At 40.9% G+C, this 23,197-nt stretch overlaps 1 protein-coding gene across 1 annotated transcript in view; it reads right to left on the reverse strand.

Annotated features, from left to right (window-relative positions):
* The window catches only part of LOC122806100 (calpain-5-like), a 177,296-nt gene that overhangs the window by 55,114 nt on the left and 98,985 nt on the right, over positions 1-23,197 (reverse strand). Inside the window, exon 9 of the mRNA XM_044076338.1 lies at positions 20,596-20,760. Coding sequence (XP_043932273.1) covers positions 20,596-20,760 — 165 coding nt within the window. The remainder of the gene's footprint in view (positions 1-20,595; positions 20,761-23,197) is intronic.

Here is a 23,197-nt window from a genome sequence, read left to right on the forward strand (position 1 = left end):
GACAGGGAAGTTGAAATCACCTAATCTTAGGGTGTTTAGTTGTATCTTAATATTTTCCAGTATATTTAGAAAGGTGTAGTGATAATCTTGGGGCATGGTGGGGGATCTGTAGCAAGCTACAATTTGGATTGCAGTCTTACCTAGTGTTAGGTGCACCTGGAGAATTTCAGATGCATTGTGTTGGGCAACTAGCCTGGAGGTGTGAATATCCTTGGTGAATATGGACACTCATTCACTTTTAATGTTTCAGTCTTGGTTGGTGGCGGAAAAGTGTGGTAAGAGTTGTAGCCTGGTATTGCAGGGTTGCTCTCTGAAGCCATGAACCAGGCCTCAGTTACTGCACAGATACCGATGTTCTCCATTTTTAGGCTTGCCACGAGAGAGTGCATTTTGAGGTTTAAACTTCTAGCATTGAGTAACATTACCTTCAGATTTTGCATGCTTGTATCTGTTACGGTGGTGGTTTTGTCCTTTGAACCTTGCCTAAAAAAGGCACTATAGGGTGACAAGAGCTTTAACCAGTAACCTGAATCCCAGGGGTGATAGGTGCAGACCATCTCTGGCAAAGCATCGTGGTTTGTCGATCATGTCAAGATAGTATCTATTTTATTTTTTTTGGTTAAAACAGGCTAAACAATGCAATAATACACTAAATAAACACAGAAAAGGCTAACACACTTGAGTGTGTAGCCCTAAACAGTAAATACATTTAAAACTCTACAGAATTTAGCAATGTAAAACTTTTTAAATGAAGCAAGGTAAGTGCACAACTGAAAAACGATTTAAGAGTCAGTAATACAGTAGTATAAGTAGCTAGTGTACATATACAGAAAAGTCTATACATATTCAGAAAAGCAGCTAAAACATACTAAAACAATTCAGATGCAGTGCAACCTAGAGCACTTGAGTTGTAGCAATATTAAGGCAAATACAGTTTTAATAAATGCACTAAAATATACTCTATATTTCCAAAATGTTTGAGAAGCACAGTCAGAACACAAGGATATTCAGGCATTTTTTTTTAAAGAAAGGAGGAACAGAAGGTAAGAAACTAAGTGGTTGGCCTTCTCAGATATTCTCTCTGTATTAGGTAGAATGAGCTAACGACACTAGACAGGGAGGAGTGTCCAAGATCATATTTAGAGTAGGGGAGGGCAACTGCAAGGCCAGCAGGTATAAAGGCAAGATGCCAATAGGGAGGGATGGGAGAAAACGCTACAGAAATGTTTATCACAAGTGAGCCAATAGCTATGAACTACAGTGCAAGTATGCAGTATACAATAAAATTTGCTATAAATATCTAGAATAAGCAATAACTACTACAAATAAGCAAAAAAAAACAGGCTACTTATTGCTATGTATCACAGATCAGCTGCTCCTCCTCAGATAGCTCTGTGTGTAATGCATGTGTTCAAATTTTCTTTACTGTTCTTTAATGTTTCTTACCCATTAAAAAGCACTTGTTCCTTTATCATCTCTAGCCATTTTTGTAGTTCAAATGCAATTAACATTAGATGTACTTCCCTTTTGATGTAATTTTGTAAGTTACACATTTCTGGCAGGAATATTTCATCAGTTTATGATTTATTTTTTTTCTAATACTATTTTAGGCTGTATCCATTCTTTTTATCTGAAACTAGCCCTTTTTTACAAAACTGGGACTTTTGTGCATGTATTTTATGCTTGGAGCTGTGCTACTGAAATTACTGTCATTTTATCTAATGTAGTGTTCAAAACCCTACAGAAATAGACTCCAGATAGCTGTTAAGAGAGAGTGAATAGTGGGTCTGTCCATTTCTTTACTTGTCTGACTGTATATCCAGTATTTAGTATTGATTTGGCTATTTTTTTGTCCCCTGACTTGATAGATTCCGATGCAATGCCCCCCAAACCATCTACCCCTTATGCACCTAAAAAACATAGAAATTAATTTAGTTTCTAGAAATGCAGCAACGTTGGAAGTGATAATGTGGTATGCTTGGCTGTGTAGTCAAAACTTTTCTGATGAGTTAAAAATGAGACTATAAATGCTTCACTTGATTTTGAGTGTGTGTTTGGTACATCAGGTAATCAGATCCTTCACCAGGTGGATGAACAAGGTAAACTGATGCAAGGGGTGTCAAAAAAGTTAAATTTCCCAATAAGTAATAAGCCAAAATAAAATAAGTAATCCCAGTAAGCAGGATAATTTTCAGTGGCCCAACAAACAGAAGTCCCAGCCAAACAAAAACTAAAGCTCCAAAAAGGCAAGAACTCCACTAAACTTAACAAGTGAGACTCCTTTCCAAAAAAGGATAACCTCCTCTTTTAACCTATGACAATGCCAAGGTACGGCAATGGTGTTTCCCAGTTCAATTCCTGAATGCCCCATCTCAAAAGTTAGCTCTCAACAAGGAGGCCTGACCATCAGTGGTTTCTATCAAATGGGTAATCAACATCGTTGGCAGAGGATACAGGTGGTATTGGAAGGAACATTTGCCTCCATTCAAGGCCGTTTCCCCTCACCCACCATACAAGACTTTGTTATTCCCTCCTATACGCTGGTAAATGTGGACTCAGGAGTCATAGAACTAGTCCCACCTTTGGAGAGAATGAAAGCTTTATACTCCAGAATTTTCCTAGTTCCCAAAATAGAGCTGTCATGCAAACCAGTGTTGACCCTACCGTTTCTGAATACCTTTGCTAAGGTTCCCCAAGTTTAAGATGCTCACCCTGCAATCATTGCTTCCTCTTTTGCTGGACCACTGCTTCATGGTGACCCTGGACTTAAATCATGTGTATCACCATATCCCCATTGATCATCACTTCAGGAAATATCTGAGATTTGTTGTGTCTGGTTTGCACTATAAGTGCTCTGCGTTGCTCTTCATGCTATCCACTGCACCTCAAATGTTTACCAGATGCCTTGATCCAGTAGTGGTCCACTGTTAAGACTCTTGGCATTTGCATTTTTCCTTAGTTGGTCAACTTGCTAATCTGTGCAGAGTCTGTATACAGGTGTTTGGAATCACTGACTCTCTTCAAGAGTAATCTTGATGAGTGGATGGGAGATCGTAGGTTTACCCCGGGTATCACTTCTGTGTCACTGTTAGACAGAGGCACAGTATACTAACCTCGAAAAAGGGCATAGCAAAATTAATTTAAAATGGGTGGTGAAAGCCAAACACACTCTGGCTAGACTTATAAATGCCCTAGGGCAGATAGCCTAGTATGAACCTATGAACCTATGAACTAGAAAAGTTTTTGACCTTACTCTCCCACTTCGGCTTCAAGTTTAACTTTTGGAAGTCCTGTCCCTAACACTTGCAAAGTTTTTTCTTCCTGTGGTGCTTAATTGACACAAAAGAATGGCCTTTCATCCTGAACACAAGGTCCTATCTTACCAGGCGGTGTATCATGAATTCTTCAGGAGGAGTGTCACATCAGAAAGAGAATTCCTAAAAATTCTAGGATTGATGTTGTCCATGAAACCACTGATTCATTCCCAGATGAAAAAAAAATAATGTTGTTTCCAGGATAAGCAAAGCTGGTTCAACCTGCACTATGTGCCAGCCTGGAACTAGTGCCCCACCTGCTCAAAAAATAAAGAGCAAATAACTAGTCCATTCCTTCTACTGGTACACCAACCAGGTGGCCAGATGCATAATACACCCCTCCTTCCTGCCCCAGCCATTCGGATCCCAATTCTGTGCAATACCCCTAACCCACCTTCCTCATATTAATAAAAATGTAAAAAAAATCATATTTTATACTGTAGTAAACTGCTTTCTACAAATATAGCAAGCAGTTGCTGCAGCTTATAACTTGCACAGAGTGCTGCAGCACTCAGGCTTAGTAAAAAAAAAAAAAAACTTTTAAACTATTGGTTGGGCAATCTTGGATCTCCTTCTAAAGGTCTTGGCCAAGGGCAATTACCACAGACTTTCTAAAGCTTTAGATTTGCTCACACAGTCTCAGGGGGTACTGATACACCCCAGTTTGGAGCAACTATAATTGACAACCTGGATAATTCAATCTTGACTCCATTTAGGTACTTCTTTTATGAGGATGTGCAGCAAGTGTTAAAGTAGGCCAGAAAACACACACCTAGAAAATGTTAAGTTTACAAATGGATGAGGTTTTCTAAGTGGTGCATAAATGGGAACAGATGGTCCCTCAAAGTTAACATCTTTCTGGTCTTAAAATATTTGTGTGAGCTACTTCAGAATGGCTTATCATGTGCATCCATTAAGGTGCATTTAGTGGCCATTTCTGCTTGTCTGCAAATGGATCCCCCTCATTTTTCTTTTGGTAAGCCAGTTCATGAAAGGAGTATTGCATATAAATCTCCCTCACAAGCAAATTCCTCCTTCAGGGGATCTCAGCGATGTTCTGGAAAAAAAAAGAAGTTATGTACTTACCATAACATTCCATCTGAGTTGTTGCTTTTTCATTTGTCTTCAACCTGTGGGTTTGGGTCTGACATTGGATCTGACCCGGCCATATACCATAACTTTAGTATCCAAAAAATTGGAGCTCCTCCCCTACCCATAATGCCCTGCTCTCCCTTTATCACTCAGATAGAGCTTGATGCTCACAAGGTAACTAGTGTGCACCATACCAGGTAAAAAAACATAAGTCCCCAAATACACTAGAACAAAGAGTACTTCAGGAGCTTAGACAGATACAGGGATGTTCATAATAGTATTCATCAGGTCTCCAGAAAAAGAAGAATTTGGAAGGCGAATGGAGGGAGGGAAGGATGAAGATAAATGAAAAAGCAACAACTCAGATGAAAGGTTATGGTAAGTACATAACATCTTTATCTGAAGTTGTTGTTTTTCATTTGATCTTCAGCCTGTGGGATAGTGTCCCCAGCTACATAACTTCTAGAAGGCCCTTATGGAAGGATATTCCAAAGCACAGCAGAACCAAAGGAGGCCTTGTTCCTGGAAACAATGTCCAGTTTGTAATGTGACACAAAAGTATGTGAATTTGACCAAGTAGCCACAGAGCGAATATCATCAATAGGAACTCTAGACCTGAAAGCAGAGAAAGTGGATACTGATCTAATAGAACGGGCTTTGATGGGTACAGGTAAGGCTATCCCTCTAATGAAATAAACCACTGAAATGCAGCTTGTATGCCAATTAGTCAGAATTTCCTTTGGAAATTAGTTTCCCAAATTTAGTCTTTGAATATGAAACAAAAAGCTGGTCAGACTTCCTGAAGTGTTTAGTCATATCCAAATAAAAATGTAATTGCCTATGTACATCTAGTATATGGAGTCTGTACTCCTCTGTTTTCAAAATTTGGGAAGAAAACCGGGAGATTGACAACCTGGTTAATAGACTCAGATGCAACCTTGGGCAAGAAGGAAGGGTTGGTATGCAAAGTCACTTATCCTTGTGAAAGATCAAGTAGGGACGGGTGGCTTAATAGACAATGCTTGAAGTTCAGACACTCTTTTTAGCTGAAGTGATGGCTACTTAAAAGCAGTTTTCCATGAGAAAAGCTTCATATCAACCTTACCTGCCAGTTCAAAGGGAGACACAACCAGCACTTGCAAGACCATGGTAAGGTTCCATGGAGGAGTGAGATCCTTAATGGGAGAGTGAAGAAGAAGAAAGGTGCCCTTAAGGAAAGTTTTGCACAACTTGGAAAAGAAAAAAGGTAATGAATTTTCTCCAATGTGAAAGTTCAAGATTCCTGCTAGTTTTACCTTCACAGTAGAAAAACTAGCTCCATTACGAAAAATGCATGTTAAAAAGTCTAAAACTGCAGGAATGGGGCCATAAAAGGATCCTGGTGATCTTGGTGAGCCCAAATGAAAAATGTCTTCCACTTGCTGTTATATATTTTCCTGGTGGGAGCTTTATGTGCAGCAACCACAATTTCTCTAACTGGGGAAGAAAGCCTGAGATTTCTAGTCATCAATGGAATTATAGTTTCATAGTATAGTACTAGGCTATCTGCCCTGGGGCATTTGTAAGCCTAGCCATAGTGATGTGACTTTTGCCACCCCATGAAATGGTACAAAAATGTACAGAATAAATCTAGAATACTGTGCCTCTGTCTAGTAGTGACACAGTGAAGGTCCCCTTATATAATAGAATTAGTTTACTGTGCCTCTGTCTAGCAGTGACACAGATGTGACCCCTGGGTAAACTTACGATCTCCCATCCACTCATCAAGATTTCTCTTGAAGAGAGTCAGTGAGGGGCTCTGCCTAATACGAACTGGGATCCTGTTCCAAAGCATGGGAAGCCTCTGGGTTATGAATCTATCCCTCCAGCATGTCCTATTCATACTTGTGCCGAGGTTTAAGTCTTTAGCTCTCGTGGTCCTGATGGATTTGGATTTTTTGAGGTGGAGCATGTCCATCAGATCCTGATTGGACATGGCCTTGTACGTCAGGCAGAGATCACCTCTGAGCAGGCAGTATGCTACTGAATAGAGCTGAAGTTTCTTTAGTCTGGCAGAATAAGACATATGTTGGAGACCCTTGATCCTTTTGGTGAGGTACTTTTGTGGTCTCTCCAGCTGTTGCAAGTGCCGGGTGAGGTACATACCAAATGGGGCATTGTACTCAATCATGGGTCTGATGAGGGAGGAATATAGGGGTACAATGACATCCTTCGATCTGGATGTGAAACCCTTCATGATGAGGTGTGCAAGGTAGAATGTTTTTCTAACCACTTTGGCAATGTGGATGTCAAATAAGAGGTCACTGTCTACTTGGGTCCCTAGGTCTCTGATTACTTTTTCCATACTCAGTGGGTTGCTGTCTATGTGATAATTTGTGGGTACTTTGTTTTTTCCAAAAGGGATGACTATACATTTTTTGGCATTTAGTTTAAGGCTGTGACTACGGCACCAGTTGTCCGTTTCAGTGAGGCCTTTTTGTAGGATGTGTTTATCTGCTGGTGTATCGACTATGGCGCCTAGTTTGCAGTCATCTGCGAACTTTGTCAGCCACAGCCCTCCCATGTTTGCTTTAGCATCTGAGAAATAAATGCGAACAAGAGGGGTCCCAGGACAGATCCCTGTGGAACACCACTTGTGACTGGCTTTGAGTCTGACATTGCTCCAGCAATTTTAACTTTATGGGTTCTGTCCTTTAGCCAGTTTGCAACCCATCTAGTGACATAAGGGTTTACTTTTAAGCTGTTTAGCTTATCTATGATGCCTGAGTGTGGTATTGTGTTGAAGGCCTTAGCCAAGTCCAGGTATGCTGTATGGACTGCTTTGCCCTCATCGATGGCTCTAGTGACTGTTTCGAAAAAGTCAACCAGGTTTAAAAGGCAGGATCTGCCCTTTACAAAGCCGAACTGGGTGGGGTCAAGCATCTGTAGGTCCCCTATGTCTCCGTTTATGAGTTCCATAATGATTCTTTCCATAGCTTTGCAGACCAGAATTGGAGCAACCAAGTGGCTAGTTTCAGGCTGGATAGATCTGGGTGAGAACACCCCGAAGGGTGGGACAGAAGGTCCAGAATGGGATTCAGAGTCCATGGTTGACAAACTAGTTGAGACCAAAGGAAGGAAAACCACACTTGTCAAGGCCAAAAGGGAGCAATGAGGATTACTTTGCTCTTCAACCTCTTAGCTTTCAGAAGAAATTTGGGAATGAGAGGAAGAGGAGGGTAAGCATAAAGCAGACTGGGGGGGCCAGCCATTGACTACAGCATCTCTCGGTGATTCTTCCCATGGAGTGATCAGGGCAAAAAAACTGTTACATTTGGTGTTGGAAGGAGATGCGAAGAGATGCAGCAAGGTAGACCCCATTTTTTCGAAGATCATGTTTGTCACTGAAGCGTTTAGAGACCATTCATGAGGCATCAGAATAGTTCTGATGAGCTTGTCTGGTAGAATGTTTGACTTCCCTGGAATGTGCATTGCAACTACAAAGTGGTTGGAGGAGATCGCCCATTTTCACAACCTCATGGCTTCTCAACATAAGGGGAAAAAACTGGTTCCTCCCTACCTGTTGATGTACCAAACAATGGACATGTTATCTGTTTGAATTGCAATGGTTCCTGAAAGAAGAGAGGTATGAAGGGCTTGCAATACTAGAAGCACCGCTCTCATCCCCAGGACAGTTATATGCAAATTGGTCTTAAAAGGGGACCAGGTACCTTGGACTGTCTAACACAGGTAATGCCCTCCCACTCAAGTTAAAAGGCATCTGTGGAGACCATAGCCTTTTGGGGAAGGAAGGATAAAGAGATGACCTTGTTCTACAACCTTTGATTGAAGGCACCATAGAAGCAAATCCTTGCATACTTGAGATGGTTTGATTGGATGACTTAAAGGATAACAAAGTATGGACCACTGAACTGCTAAAGTCCATTGAAGAACTCTCATGTGGAGATGAACTGTAAGAACAAGAGTTATGGTGGCAGCCATGGAGCCCAACTCTCTCAGAATAAGACAAGCTGGAGGTGTAGGAATGTCTAGAATCTGTTTGATAAAGAGTCTGAGTGTAGAGATCCTGCCCATGGGGAGAAGAGCAAAGCAATGTGTTATGTCCAGACAGGCTCCGATGAAGTCTATCACCTGTATCGGATGTAGATGTGATTTCTTTAGGTTTATGGAGATGCCCAAGATTGAGACTAGCTGAAGTAGGTAGTCCCTGGCTTGGATAACTCGATGCCTGGTGGGAGCAGTGAGGAACCAGTCATCCAGATAGGGAAACATACAGAATCCTTGCAGTCTCAGGTGAGCTGCCTGTAGTGCCATGCATTTTGTGAACACCCTGGGGGCTGTGATGAGACCAAATGGGAGTACTCTGAACTAGTAATGATTGGCTCCCAGCTGGAACCAGTCATCCTTCTGCAGGAAGGGCAGAATGGACTGAATTGTGCCAATTCGGAACTTGGAATAGGCAACAGGCTTGTTCAGGCTTATCAGATCCAGAATGGGTCTGAGTTCCCCCATTTTCTTGGGCACTAAAAAAAATCTGGAATAGATGTCTGAGCCACACTCATTGTGGGGGACAGTCTGGATGACTCTCTTTGCAAGCTTCTTTGAAATTTCTAAGGATGCAGCCTCCCTCTGACTGGGTGAAACATCGGGGGGGGGAGTTGGTTGGATATGGATAGGTATGACATAAGCCTCTGGATATGATGTCTAACACCCAATGGTCATCTGTGATGGCCTTCCAGGCTATTGGATGTAGAGAGAGATGCCCTCTGACTGCCTCCAGAGATGGGCAATTGACGATCCTTCAGGATCAGTGATTGGGCCTGTCAGAGAAAGTATCTCAAGACCCCTAGTTCATGGGGCCTCCTCTGCCATGAGGTCAGCGTCTGCTATTGGCACCATTTCCCCCCTGCCCCTGGAGGAAATGTATCCTTGTAATTCTTGGAAAGGACCTTGAGAACTTTAGAACCACAACTTTTTGTCACCATGTTGGTTCCTGGAGAAGGACCGTTGAGGGGTGGCAAATTGAATTCCAATGGCAGACAAGGTCTTCCCATCCTTCTCATGCTGGGAGAGTGCTTCTCTAACCATAGGACCAAACAGAGATAATCCATCAAAAGGGCATTAGTAAAAGACACCTTAAAGAGTTCTGTGAAATCACAGAGCCACATCTAGGCATGGGCCCTAATAGTAATGGCTGATCTGGCCATCCGTGAGGCACCCTCTGCCTCATGTGAGATTAGCCTCATGGAAGTATTTGCTATAGAAAGAAGAGTAGCCATTCTAAAGGAAAAGGTTTTCTGTTCCTCTGCAGACCTGGACCCTAGGGAAGGACTAGTGATCTCCTTTACCAGGTCTTTCTGTAGTCTCGTCACATGTGCCAAATTGTTCAGCGCCCACAAAGCAAAGGTCGCTGAAGTGTACACCCACTTACTAAACTTGTCCACTGCCTGAGACTCCCTGTTAGGGGGTGAATAGATAAGCTTTCCTGGGCCAGCTCCTTCTTGGTAGCTGCTGCAACCACCTTGGCATTGACTGGGGCACCCTTGGTCCAATGGGGCTATCTGATGGGGCACTAAGGATCTTGTCCAGGCATTTCAGAATGGGTTCTACTGTGTCCATCTCTTTCCATGCCCTGCAGGAGATGAGATCAATGAAAAGGTTTGCAGGGGGGACACCCAAAATGTAGATGGGCCTAACCCGAAGTCTTCCAGGATCACAGACTCATCTGGGTTAGGGTTTTGGGCAGACCACTCACCCTTCTGGTGCAGGATTTCCATGACATCTGCAAAGGACACATCCTCAGGTGAGGATCTTGGGGACCCTTCTGCTTCATCCAAATCGGTGTCCTTGGCAAGGGATTCTGGGAAGGAATCTATATGTCTCCTTTTGCACATACACTTACAATGCACCTCCTCAGTGAGGTGCTCCTGGGAGGTATTGGAAGACTCTGGATGTTGTAATTAGGAAGAAGTTTGGGAGCTCTTCTGGATAGGCTATCCTGGAGTAGATGGAAAGGTTGACTCTTGCGCAAACTCTCCTGAGGAGGAACCAGGCTCCAAGGAAGGGAGATTCAAGGCTCTCCTATGAGCAGAGAGAATCCTCTCCACCACCTAGAATGCCAAGGGTGAATGGGGATCTGAGGGAACCTCCACCAGAGCTGAAGCTGACAGGGGAGAAACCCTATGAGTCCCTACCACTCCCAGATCTGGAGGGGAGTTGGAGCCGAACTACCAAGTGCTAATGCTCCAAGGGGAAGAGACAGGTCCAAAAACTTCATTGCTGACATTAAACCCTCGGACCCAATGGACATGCTACAGCTCCACGAGTTGCCACAATCAGAGAATGTCTGAGTCGAACTACTCAGGTCAACCATCAGAGTCAAGGTAGCTGTACCTGTCAGCTCTAACGTGTCGGCTCTTGGGATCCCTGGACCTGACAACTCTGAAGCTGGGGTTGGATTGGAGAAGGAGAGATGGGAAACAAAGGAATGCTGGTGGCTACCTGATCCAACAGGGGATGGAGCAGGCAAAAACCCCAGTTGAATTTGTGCCTTGAGAAACCTCATCAGCATCCTGTCAACCTCAGCTTCAGAAAGGCTCCACAGAAGGTGCCTTAAGGCTGGTCTAGGAGAATGTAATAATGGTGACTTAGGCTTTGAGGGAATTGGCTCTGGAGAGAACCTTGGAGATTGAAGCTGGGCAGATTCCTCAATGACACTTCGATCAGAGGACTTTGGATCCAAAGTCTTGGCGGACTTAAGAGGAGGCTCTCCTGGCAAAGAAGAAGGTCTGTCCAGTGACTCTTTCTTCTCCTTGTGTTTCTTGACAGGATTTGAGCCCCTGAAGTGGAAGGCATCACAGAGGAGGAGGAAGAGGGTAAAAGGCCCTTAAGGATTAGTTTATTCCTCCTATCAATCAGCATGCGCTAGTTGAAATCAGCACAAATGGCACATGATGAATCTAAATGAGGGGCTCCTAAGCAAACACACTCTGTGTAGGTATCTGCAAGAGGGATTTTATGCCCACACATAGCACACTTCTTGAACCCAGCTGGTTTATCTGACATACTGAAAGGCAGAAGACAAGCAGCCTAGTAAAGGAAAGGGGTTTCTAAGTTAAAAACCCTTTAGTGTTTTTTTTTTTTTTTTTTACATAACAAAGAAAAAGGGAATAAGCAGAAGTAACTGTAAGAAGATAAACAGACCCATGCAAATAGTTAATGAAAGAGGACAGGGAAAAAAAGGAGGAAGATAAACTATAATAGGTAGAAACAATTTGAAGAAAAAAATATCAAAAAACTAATCACTAAACCCCAAAGGAGCTCAGACAATCGCAATCCTGATTCTGTTCGAAAAATGTGGCAAACAAGATCTAGGGATAAATGGAGAGCAAGGCATTATGGGTAGGGGAGAAACCCAGACTTTTGGATCCTAGAGCTATGGTATATGGCTGAGTCAGATCCAAACCCATAGGTTGAAGATGAAATGAAAAACAACTTCATATTTTACCTTACCACCTTTCAAACCAGCTGTTTAGGCTGATCTGAAGTTCATAAAGTGGGAAACTGTTTTGCTTATTACAGTGACATCTGCAAGGGGAGTCTCTGTGCTTCACTTTATCATGGTGGGACAACCTTACCTGATTTTCCACAAGGGTGGGGTTGTATTACGCACTAACCCCCTTTTGTGTCAAAGGTGATCTCAGAATTCACTCTGTCAGTCTACTAACCTCACAATGTTCTTCAGAGAACCTAAAAATAAGGGATACTTCATACCTTGGGTGTGCATCATTAGCTCAGGTACTACCATAACAGAATGATACCCTTCAGAAAGGCTGTAAGGCTTTTTATTTCCTACACAATGGTAAAGAAGAATCAACCTGTCTCCAAGCAAACTGTTGTTTGTCGGTTGTCCACTGGTATTGCTTTTTGTTACACCCACCACAGCAAGAAGAATCCAGGCAGGGTAAAGGCTCATTCCACAAGCGCTTTTTCCTATTCACTGGCATACTGGAAAGCAAAGAATTCCAGAACTACATCTGTTTTGCACCATGATGAAGAGAAAGAGTAGGATAAACCAAAAGAAAAACACCATAAGAGATCCACAGAGATGAGGATTGATGATAAACTTTCAAAGGAGAAAACAGTAGGAAAAAAACAAGAAAAAGGTCTCCCAGATCTGACCAGTCTGTCAGGATTGATACCAAAAACCTCAAGGCAGTCAGAGCCATCTGCAACCCTCCTTCTCCCAGAGCGACCGTTTTCCTGGGCCACTGAGCCCTCTGTTACATTCATTGATCCTTCAACATAACTTACCTTTGAGACCCCCATCTGTAGCTTTGTTTTTAGGGTCTGGAAGATCCTCCAGAAGTCTCACAAAATTTCAAGTCAACCAGATGATGAGAACATTTCTAAGGACACAGATCCAGATGGGGATCCTCTTGGCACTGTCCACTAGTAGAAGTGCAGGGACAAGCCCATCGATATTTCTTGGATCAGGATCCTATGAGTCCAAGCCCTTCTGGTACATCTCAGTTGGATCCAATAACCACAGAGACTTCAACTACATCCCTTATTCTCTTGACACTGATGCTATCAGGTCAAGATGAGTTCCCAGATCTGAAGCATCAGTGTTGGAGCACCAACAGTGGAGTCAACACTAAAGCTCCTGCAGCCATTCCTCCTCCTCGATGCTTCAGCTTTAGACACCTTTAGTCCAAGGTCCTCCTCAGAGCTAGTCTCCACTAGAGCCAGAAAGCATCCTGAGTCAGTTGACAGAGGAAGTTTTTCTTGTGCGCCTGTGGTTGAGTCAGCTTTTGAGGCTGTGGAAGGGGTCTTGGCTGGTCACAAAGGCAGGTGTGTACACCAAGTTCAGATCTGTCCCAACTTCTAATGGTTCTTGTATCTCATTCCTCTTGTCTGATTCAACAGAGACAAAAACCATAGCTCAGCATTCGAGCTCTCTGTCTGAATCTGACTTGTCTCTATGAGAGCCTCTGGGACTGGCTCCATGAAAACAGATGCGCAAGCAAAAACACATGGACTTCTTTCCCAAGTCAATCACTGTGGGCACAGATCTGGATGTGGGAGAAGGTTTTTACATGTGTCTTCTAAAAGATGTCACATTTTGGGACATCCTAGACTTGATGAAGCAGAAGGGATGGTTCACTGAAACTCCTTCAGATTAATCTGTATTCCTTGAAGCCTTAGGGTCTGGATCATCTGCTTCTTGGTTGGTCCATCTTTCCTGATGCTTTAATAAACTTCATAGCACAGAGGGCTTGTAAAGACTCTGATGTTGCAGAACCAATCCCCAAAATGCTAACCAGAATCCTTGCAGCTCCAAAAGACAAGAAACTCTGGTTTAAGGGCTCACCAGTAGATGCCATGGTGGAGCAGCAGCCACAGAGAAAGAACTTTCTGAAGAAAGTTAATTTGTCCAGCCTCCTAAAAGGGGGTTTAGGGCATTGGACAGGCTGGGGAAATGGACTTGTGCTTCCGCAACTTTTGCACTTAGAGCACTGAATTATATTAACCATTTGACTCATTTCCAAAAGGGTTTAATCAAGGAGGTATCCAACTCTCTTTTGGGTAACTTACCTTTGGATGTCCAGAAAACAGAGGATGCCCAAATGTCTACCCTATTGCCTACATCTAACATGGCCATGTGACTGCTATACAGTGCAACAGATGGCAGATCAAGAGCAGTTGGTACAGGCATTACCATATATTGCCATGCCTAGATGAGGCTTTGCGATTTCACAGAAGGCTTAAGTCATCCTTTAGTAATGCCCCTTTTGATGGTACCATGCTTTTTGGACCAAAACTAAAGTGTTGCTTACCAGCAGTTAACAAGATGGTAAGACCCTGTCTGCCATAGAGACCTGTTTCTACACTCCACAAAGATCAATTTCCATGAATCAAACAGAAGGTAAGAAAATGTGGTTCCAGAAATCACTAAATTTTCACCATGGCACTCATGGAGATAATCCTAACTGAGGCAGAGGAGAAGGCAGTTCACATGATCACTTCCCCATGGGCAAAAGCAGACTGCAGAACCATGGTTGCTGTGTTCCTTTCACTGAGAAACCTTAGTGTCCCTGAAGAATTGCCTGGCTGATGTACTCTGGAGGTAGTCGTGGGGGTGCTTAACCTTACACCCTCAAACATGGCAAACTATTACGTCTGACTCTTGGATGTTAAGTATAATCACTAAAGGCTATGCCTTACCCTTTTTGTATCCCCCAAACAAAAGATTGAAGAGTCCCAATAGTCCACCCAGTCAGCTGGAATCTGCAGTAACAGAAGTGTCAAAGTTGCTGCACAAAAGAGACATCCAACGGATCCTCCAGACCACAAAACCAACTGATGCTTCATTTGTTAGGCCTAATGGCCCTGACCATTACCTTAGTACCACTAGCAAGACACCACATGAGAGTATTACAATGGACACTGTCAGTCCGATGGTCACATACACTCCACCCTCTTCACACCAGAATCCAGATAACTCATACATGCAGAAATCATACCACATGCTGGATAACTTCACCATCAGTAATAGAGAGGTGATCGTTCGGCCCACCAGATCCCCAGGCCACAGTAACTATGGATGCTTCCCTTCTAGGGTGGGGGTCAGATATCTCAACTTTTAATAACAGAATTTGGAACAAAGTAAAAAAATAACTAAGGAAAAGGCCCCAAATTAGGGATGCATTTTAAATGTTGGCATTATCTTAGAAATTCTGAAAATGATTTCCAGTTTTAGGAAGAATGGAACAAAGCTTTAAGAAACATTGGGGAGTATCCCTACAAAATAGGGACAGTTGAGATGTCTGGTGAGGAGTCTTTTTGAAGGGAAGACAGTCCAAGGCACTTGGTCACCTTTGAAGGTCAAACTTCACATCAGTGTCTTGGAAATGAGCAGTCCTCCTAGCATTGCAGGCCTTTCAGAACTTGCTACTGAAGGGTGATATTTCCTTCCAGATGGACAATATATTAGGAGTATGGTACATAAACAAAGCAGTAGGAACATGTTCATATCTTCTATGCTGAGAAGCAATGCAAATCTGGCAATGGGCAATGACTGGACAAGTTGAGCAGGTGTATCCTTTTATTTCACAAATGGTCTCTCAAACAGATAGTGGCAATGGAGATATTCAGCTGCTGGGTCCAACCTTGCTGCAACCTCTTTGCCTTCTACCTAAATGACAAATGCAGCAGTTACTTTGCCCTCATCCCTAAACAGGGACAATCACTGAGAGATGCTCTAGTCCATTGTTGACCCCATGTCTCCTTTATGTTTTCCCAACAGTACCCCTCTTGACAAAATCCATTCAAAAATCCATGAGGTACAAGACCAAGGTGATCTTCATTGCTCTGTTTTGGCCCTGGCAGGTATGGTTCCCCCTTCTTTGGCCTCATTTGGTACACCCACCCTAGTTCTAGATCCTATTCTGGACCTCCTGAGTCACCCATCCAGGATGTCTCTGCCAGATTTTCAAACCCTCAAACTAACTGCATAGTTTCTCCAGTTTTAATGCCAGCCAGAGATGCCAGGCTGTCCTCCCCATCAGTCCAATAGCTTCATAGGTGTTTACTAGGCTAACAACCACAAGAGCTTTTTTAACCCTAGTCATGCATCCCAAATCTCTGACAAGTTATGGTACCCTTGATAAGTGTAAAGCAGGGGCTTAGGAGATGAAACATTTACAAGCAAGGGCCCGGGAGTTGAACCATTCACAGGCTGCCTATGTCCCTTAGAGACAGGTGCCAAACCAGGGATGAATTTCCTGTTCGCCATGCAGTTTGTCCAAGTTACATTTGAATTGGATTAGGGAGGAGCTCTGCTTCACATGGATAAGAAGGCTATTCCAGAGACAGGGTAGTTTCTGGGATTGATACCTGTCTGTCTGACAGGTCCTATTTATATCATAGGCAATGTTTAAGTCTTTAGAATGGGTAATTCTGGTGCTGCTTGTTTTGCAGATATGTAGGAGGTCCATCAGAGTGGGGTTTGACAACGCCTTGTATGCCAGGCATAGATCTCCTTTCAACAGCCTGTAGGAGTCAGAATACAGGGATAGGGATTTCAGGTGGGCTGCATAGGACGTGTTACTTACAGCCTGTATTCTTTTAGTGAGGAACCTCTGTGGATGTTCCAGTTGTTGGATATGCCTGGTTAGGTACATACCAGAGGGGGCACTGTACTCAATGATGGGTCTGATAAATGCCGAATACAGTGGAAAAATGACTTCCTTGGACCTCGATGCCATAATTTTGTTTATAAGTTGCACAACACAGAATGATTTCTTTACTACTGTAGACACATGATGGTCAAAAGCTAGATTACTGTCTATGTGTGTTTCTAAGTCCCTGACTACTGGGTCAAATCTTAGGGGTGCATTATCAATATGATAGTTACTAGGGGTGGATGACTTCCTGAAGGATACTATTGTGCATTTTTTTAAAAACAAAAACGTCTTTATTAAATTTTCATGTATGACATTGACAATCTTACATCTATATAAATGAAAATAAACCATAATGACACAATCTCAGTTACAAACCATGCAACACAACTGTAGCTGCAGACGTTATACATCACTTAATATAACCAGTTATTGTCAGTCATCCACTGCATAGCTCATTCAAATCCGATCTTCTTTTAAACCACTATTATGCATTTCATAGCATTTAGTTTTAGTCCATAGCTCTGATACCAGTTGTTTGTCTGTGTTAGCCCTTCCTGGAGAACATTTGTGTCAGTGTGGGACTCAATCACAGCTCCTAATTTGCAGTCATCTGGAAATTTAGTCAGCCAGAGGCCATGGACATTGGCCTTCACTTCAGAGAAGTAAATGCCAAAAAGGCACGGCCCCAGGAGTAATCTCTGAGGGACTCTGCTTGTGACTGGCCTCTTTCTAGAGGTGGGCTCCCCAATTCTAACTTTATGGGTCCAGTCTATGAGCTAGTTGGCTATCCACCAGGTGACATAAGGGTCTGTAACTAACCTCTTGAGTTTGTCCACAATGCCTAAGTTGGGGTATTGTGTCAAATACCTTGGCCAGGTCAAGGTAAGCAGTGTAAACCATTTTGCCCTCATCCATTGCTTTGGCAACCTTCTCGAAGTCTACAGGTTGAGTAGACATGACTTGCCCTTGACAAAACCAAACTGGGTTGGGTCCAGTGTCTGGAGGTTTACTACATCTTCTTCCCAAAGAGAATCAACCAAAAAGACTTACAAGGGCAAATGGAAAAGATTTTCTATTTGGGCATCCTCGAAAGAATTAGATCTTTTTTCTGCTCCTCTTCCCTCAATACTGCAATTTCTTTCAGAACTTTATTTGCCAGGGTTCCATGTACTCTGCTGTTAAAGTTCTGATGGTTGCCATTTCAGTTTTTCACATAGGCCATAATGACTCATCCATTGCTTTTCCAATTATATTTAAAGCTTTCCTCAAAGGAACCTTTTTGTTAGGACTTCCTATTTGAGAACCAGCTCCTCCATGGGATATAATGTTGTTACTTCAGTCGTTGATTCAGAAACCTTTTGAACCTGTGGACTCAGCTGATTTGAAGTTTCTCTCTCTCTTGAACGACAATCATCCTGATTGCCATTATCTCTGTTAGATGGGGATCAGCGCTACAAATGCTTTCATGCATGCCACCTTTTCTAGTTTTTCACAAAGACAGAATGTCATTGAGAATGAACCCTACATATCTACCCCAAAATCTCATTTGAATCAAATCTAAATCAATACATTGATTTACCAGTATTTTTCCCAAATTATTCGACTGAAGTTAAACACACAATTCATACACTAGATGCACACAGACAGCTTAGATTTTACTTGCACCACACCAAAGACATTAGGAAGTCAGATCTTCTGTTTGTCTTCTTTGCCAAGACTAAATTAGGACACCGTGCATCAATGGTCACACTTTCTATGTGGCTGACAGACTGCATTTCTTTAGTTTATAAAACATGAGGTTTGCCTTTGCATTCAAAGCCCAAGGCTCACTCCACTATAGCAATTGCCACTTCTACATCATTTATCAAAAGAGTTTCTATTAGTATCATCTGTGCAGCAGCAACTTGATCAACAGTTCACACCTTTTGTGTCTCGTTACACATTGGATGAGCAATCTAGAGCTCATGCATCTTTTGGCTCTACTATCCTCGGGAATGTCATTCCTTGAGAGCATCCAGGGTCTTGTTAACAGCTTGGGAATCTGTTCCAAACACTGAATTGGAAGAAAATGGACAACCTTGGATTCAATAGTTATATACTTACCATAAAGTTTCTTCAGTTACAAAGTTAGATCTATGTGTTCCAGATTTTGTCCAGATCAACATCCCTCCCTCCTTCCAAATTGCCATTTGTTTTATTCTGGAGCTCAGACAGGCCTCGACACAGACCCTGCCTGTTTGATCCAGCTCATGTTTCTGAGAGCAGTAGGTTTTTTAAGTCATTCCATAGCTGTTATATTATTATAATAATCAGCAAACTTGATCTGAGGTAAATCATACAGAATTATGGGTAGGGGATGAGTCAGAGTCTCGGATCCAAAATTCTGGTAGAAGGCACCATGGTTGAATCCAACAACCCATACACTGAAAGTTACAACATTGTAAGTACATAACTACTGAGTGCATTTACCAGTGAGTAATGGGACATATATCTTCCATGGTGCAAAATCCATGAGTTCCATTAATAAAACTTTCCATGAAATCCCCTTAATTAGTACGTCTGATAAACAAAGCAACTTTCTAACAGTGTTATCTCCCCCACATAAGCTGTTGCTTCCATCTGCATCTGCTACTGTCTGTGACAATCTATTGATGTCATAATCTTTATAGCAACTGTTAAGTATGCACACCCCAGTCTGTGAATAGCTCATGATCACATATTTCCTAAACCGTAAGAACAGGGCTTGTATATAGTGCATGTGAGACATGGCCCCCAGTTTGTAGTTGCCTGGGGAAGGGTTCAGTCACACTCTTGTGATGTTCTTTTTGGCTTTGCATGTTTAGGTAGAATAGAAGAAATAGCTTATATGTCATTTTGACATCCTTTTTTATTTTGTGTACAGTGAAGAAGGCAACTAAATTGTGTGGCACACACAGCAGACTATAGTAACTCTTCGTGCAGCACTACAGGTTGAGAACTGTCTGCCCACTAAGCTGCACATGTGCAAGTAGCTGCTAATTGACTCTGGAGCTTTGATATGATGGGAATCCTGCCATGGCATGATGGATTTGCTTTGTGAGGAATCTCTGAGACCTAGGTACAAGCATCTGTCACTTCTGCAGCTTGAAGAAAAGAAAAACTGTCTGTAAGAAACTTATGGGGGACATTGCAAATGCATCATGTGACTGCAGGAGGGACTGCCTACTGTATGCAGGTGTGTGAGATGCACAGACATTGTTAAGGAATTATAATAAATTACTTCTGGTGCAGAAGATGCAGAGATTTACACAAGTAATGCCTGTCCCTCACATTGGTAGTAGAACAAAGAGATGCAGGGATTGATGGCCAAAGGAGTAAAATTCCTTTGGGAGAAGTTAAAGCCCCTAAAAGGGCTTGTTGAACAATCCTACATTTACTTCATGCTAATTGCTCAGTGGAAGTTTCACTGTCAAAAGTATTCTTAAAGGGATTACTACTTTATTAGTGAGTTGACAATATGGGAAAAGCTAGCTGAATTAATCCCATCTACTGTGGGAATGCCCCTTGGTGGAAAGCATTCTGGATGCATTTGTAAGATATTTATAACCACTTTTCAGTGCTCTTGGTTTCAGTTTGTTTGTGTGAACTAAAATGTTGACAATATGAGTCTAAATTAGATCTTTCTGATGGGACTTCATAGTTTCTCCATCATGACTCTGGTAAACCAGTGTAAACAAGTATAGTTGCTAGCGAACTTCTGGTTATCGGTTCTAATATTGAAGTGACCATGAAGGATATTGGAGGTCTTACTTTGGAATTGGGTTGACCAGTCAAATTCTAATCATTAAACAGATGGATTATATATTTTTTTCTTGTCTTTTCTATGTTATTTTTACTGAGTTAAAAAAAAATCAGTAAAAATTATGTACAAGGTTTTAACCATGAAGAAGGTAACACAACAGTAGAATTAACAATAAAATCAAAGTGTCGTTTATATTGTGGAGCAGCTGATGTAACCTTACCTTAAAAACCTTGAAGCCTGCAAATCCATTTTTGCCTTCCTTCTGATCCTGAAATTGCTTGGATGAATTTTTTTCTTCATCTTCAGTCTGGTACCTGCTCCCTCTCCAGTCCTCCTCCTGAAAGCTGATTATTAAGTTATCTTCAGCAGGTATGTCAAATGAGAACTGGAAGACAAACAGTGAAGTCTTTTTTAACCATGTAAGAAGCCTTGGTCATTAGAGCACTTTATTGTTATGACTAGTGCCTTCTTTCACAAACAGAAAAATGTAAAACTAAAACAGACAACATGAATGCAGTACACTGAATACAATTCTTTTGGCTGCTGCACATAATTAACACTAGAATAAATGCACAGCTGTTGAAGGCGCACTGTATAGGAAAACTCTTGCATCCCACATTCAGACAGTATAATAGTACTGATGTTGCACAGTTCAGCTGCTCAGGTAAGTCCACTGATGAGGGTGTACTATAAGTAATAAACTTATTTTTTTCAATAATAAATCTTTATTGTTTTACCATTTTTCCAGCAAACTTAAACAAAGAAAAATATCAATAAATTCCAACTAATGTTTCTAATAATAACACTATAACATATATACAATATTTACATGAATGCTTCCAATTGTGACAACAGATTATAGAAAAACACATGAGAAAAAAAAAAGTTATACATAGATCAAATATCTAAACCTTTTACTTATTACTAAATTTCCCTTATAAGGTATATATGTCTCAGAGTAAACTTGGGTTCAATGTATTACGCCAATATAATATTAAAAATTTGCTCCCATATTTTCGGATTATTGATATTTTTATTATGATCATTAAGGAGTGATTTGTGGGCTAATATATGTCTCATTGCTAGAATCTTAAAGTTTTCCCATGACGTTTGAGATGGATTTAACCAGTTAGTAGCTATATATAGTTTCATTAATAAAAAATATTAATAACTATAGTAACTTGGGATCTAGAGAACTTGTTTGGAAGGATATGTAAAATCATAAATTCCCATGAAAATGTTGAACTTTGATAGCCCATCTTTTGAAGTTGTATTCTTAGGGAGTTCCAAAGTTTATAAATACATTTGCAGCTCCAGAACATATGAAGAAGGTCTGCTGATTGATCTTTACAGTATGGACAGTTTGGAGATTTTTTAGAGTTGAATTTATGCAAGCTAAGGCGTGTATAATAAGCATTATTAAATATCATAAGCTGAGTATACATCAACTTTTGAAGAGAAATTGATTTAGTTGTTAAGTTAATTGCTTTTAGTATTTGATTTTCTTCCATCAGTGGCATTGTTTCCTTCCAATTGTTTGACAAAAGAACTTTATTCTGAAATTTGAAATCTTTTATTAATTTATTTGTAGCTGCTATAAATTTAACATCTTGTTGAAGAGTTTGCCACAGATTTGAACATTTTGTTAAATCCTCATCTTTAATTTTGAAATCCTTAAAGTAACTTATGGAAAGTTCCTTAATCTGTCTCAATATAACTAAATATGATTTGGGCAGATTCATTTCTTGTCTTATTTCATTAGCTGAATATTTGAGGTAAGGGTATATATCAAGTAAAGTTAAATTAATCATAAAAGGGACATTTTTAAGATTTATTAATTTATTATTAATTTTCAGGTTAGGATTTCTATGAAAAGGTTGGAAGACCATCATATGTTGCATGAGATTTAATGAATTAAATAAGTTTTGTACTGATGTTATATATAATTTAATGTGATCCATTATATCATATAATTTAAACTTTTCCTTTCCTAAGAAAGATAATGTTTTGGGATTAATATTCAGATTCAAAATATGTTTATAATTCAAAATTACCCACGTTGGTGACCATTTATTACTAGATGTACCGTAATTAGCAATTCTTAAGATTCTGTTAGAGTTTATTATTAAGTAGTAAGTTTCAAAATTTGGTATATCCAATCCCCCTCTATTTTTTGGAGTTATCAATTTATCATATGATATCCTAGTCTTTCTTGGATCCCAAATAAATTTAGCTGACTCCCTTTGTATTTGTTTAAAAAACCTCTTAGAGATTGGAACTCGAGCAGATCTAAAAATATATAATAATCTGGGTAAAACATTCATTTTAATAATTGAAACTTTTGCTAAGACAGGTAACTTTAAATTATTCCATCTCCTAAAATCAAATAATATGTGATCCCAAACCAATTTAATATTAGTAATATAAGAATCTTTATCATCTGTAGAAAAGGTAATACCCAAGTATTTAATTTTATCTTCAGATTTTACCTGCCCCACCAATGGGAGAAGCGAAAAGGGATTGGGAGTTTTTAAAGGAAATATGTTTATTTTTTAAGATTAATTTTGTAGTTAGATGTTGCTGCAAAGTCCTCCACCACTTTTAGTAACTTGTCAGTGTCTGAAATTGGTGTTGTACAGTATATATTAAGATTGTCAGCAAAAGCTGCCATAGATATTTTAATTCCATATAATATAGGGGCATTATGATATACATTCTGTTTAATATATAAAAATAAAGGCTCTAGGTATATATTAAATAATAAAAGGGACAAAGGACAACCCTGATGAGTTCCATTTTTAATTTGTATTATTTTAGAAAAG

The sequence above is a fragment of the Protopterus annectens genome, chromosome 7.part0 (assembly GCF_019279795.1).
Source record: "Protopterus annectens isolate FY-2018-M chromosome 7.part0, PAN1.0, whole genome shotgun sequence".
In the NCBI taxonomy this organism is placed as follows: domain Eukaryota; kingdom Metazoa; phylum Chordata; order Ceratodontiformes; family Protopteridae; genus Protopterus; species Protopterus annectens.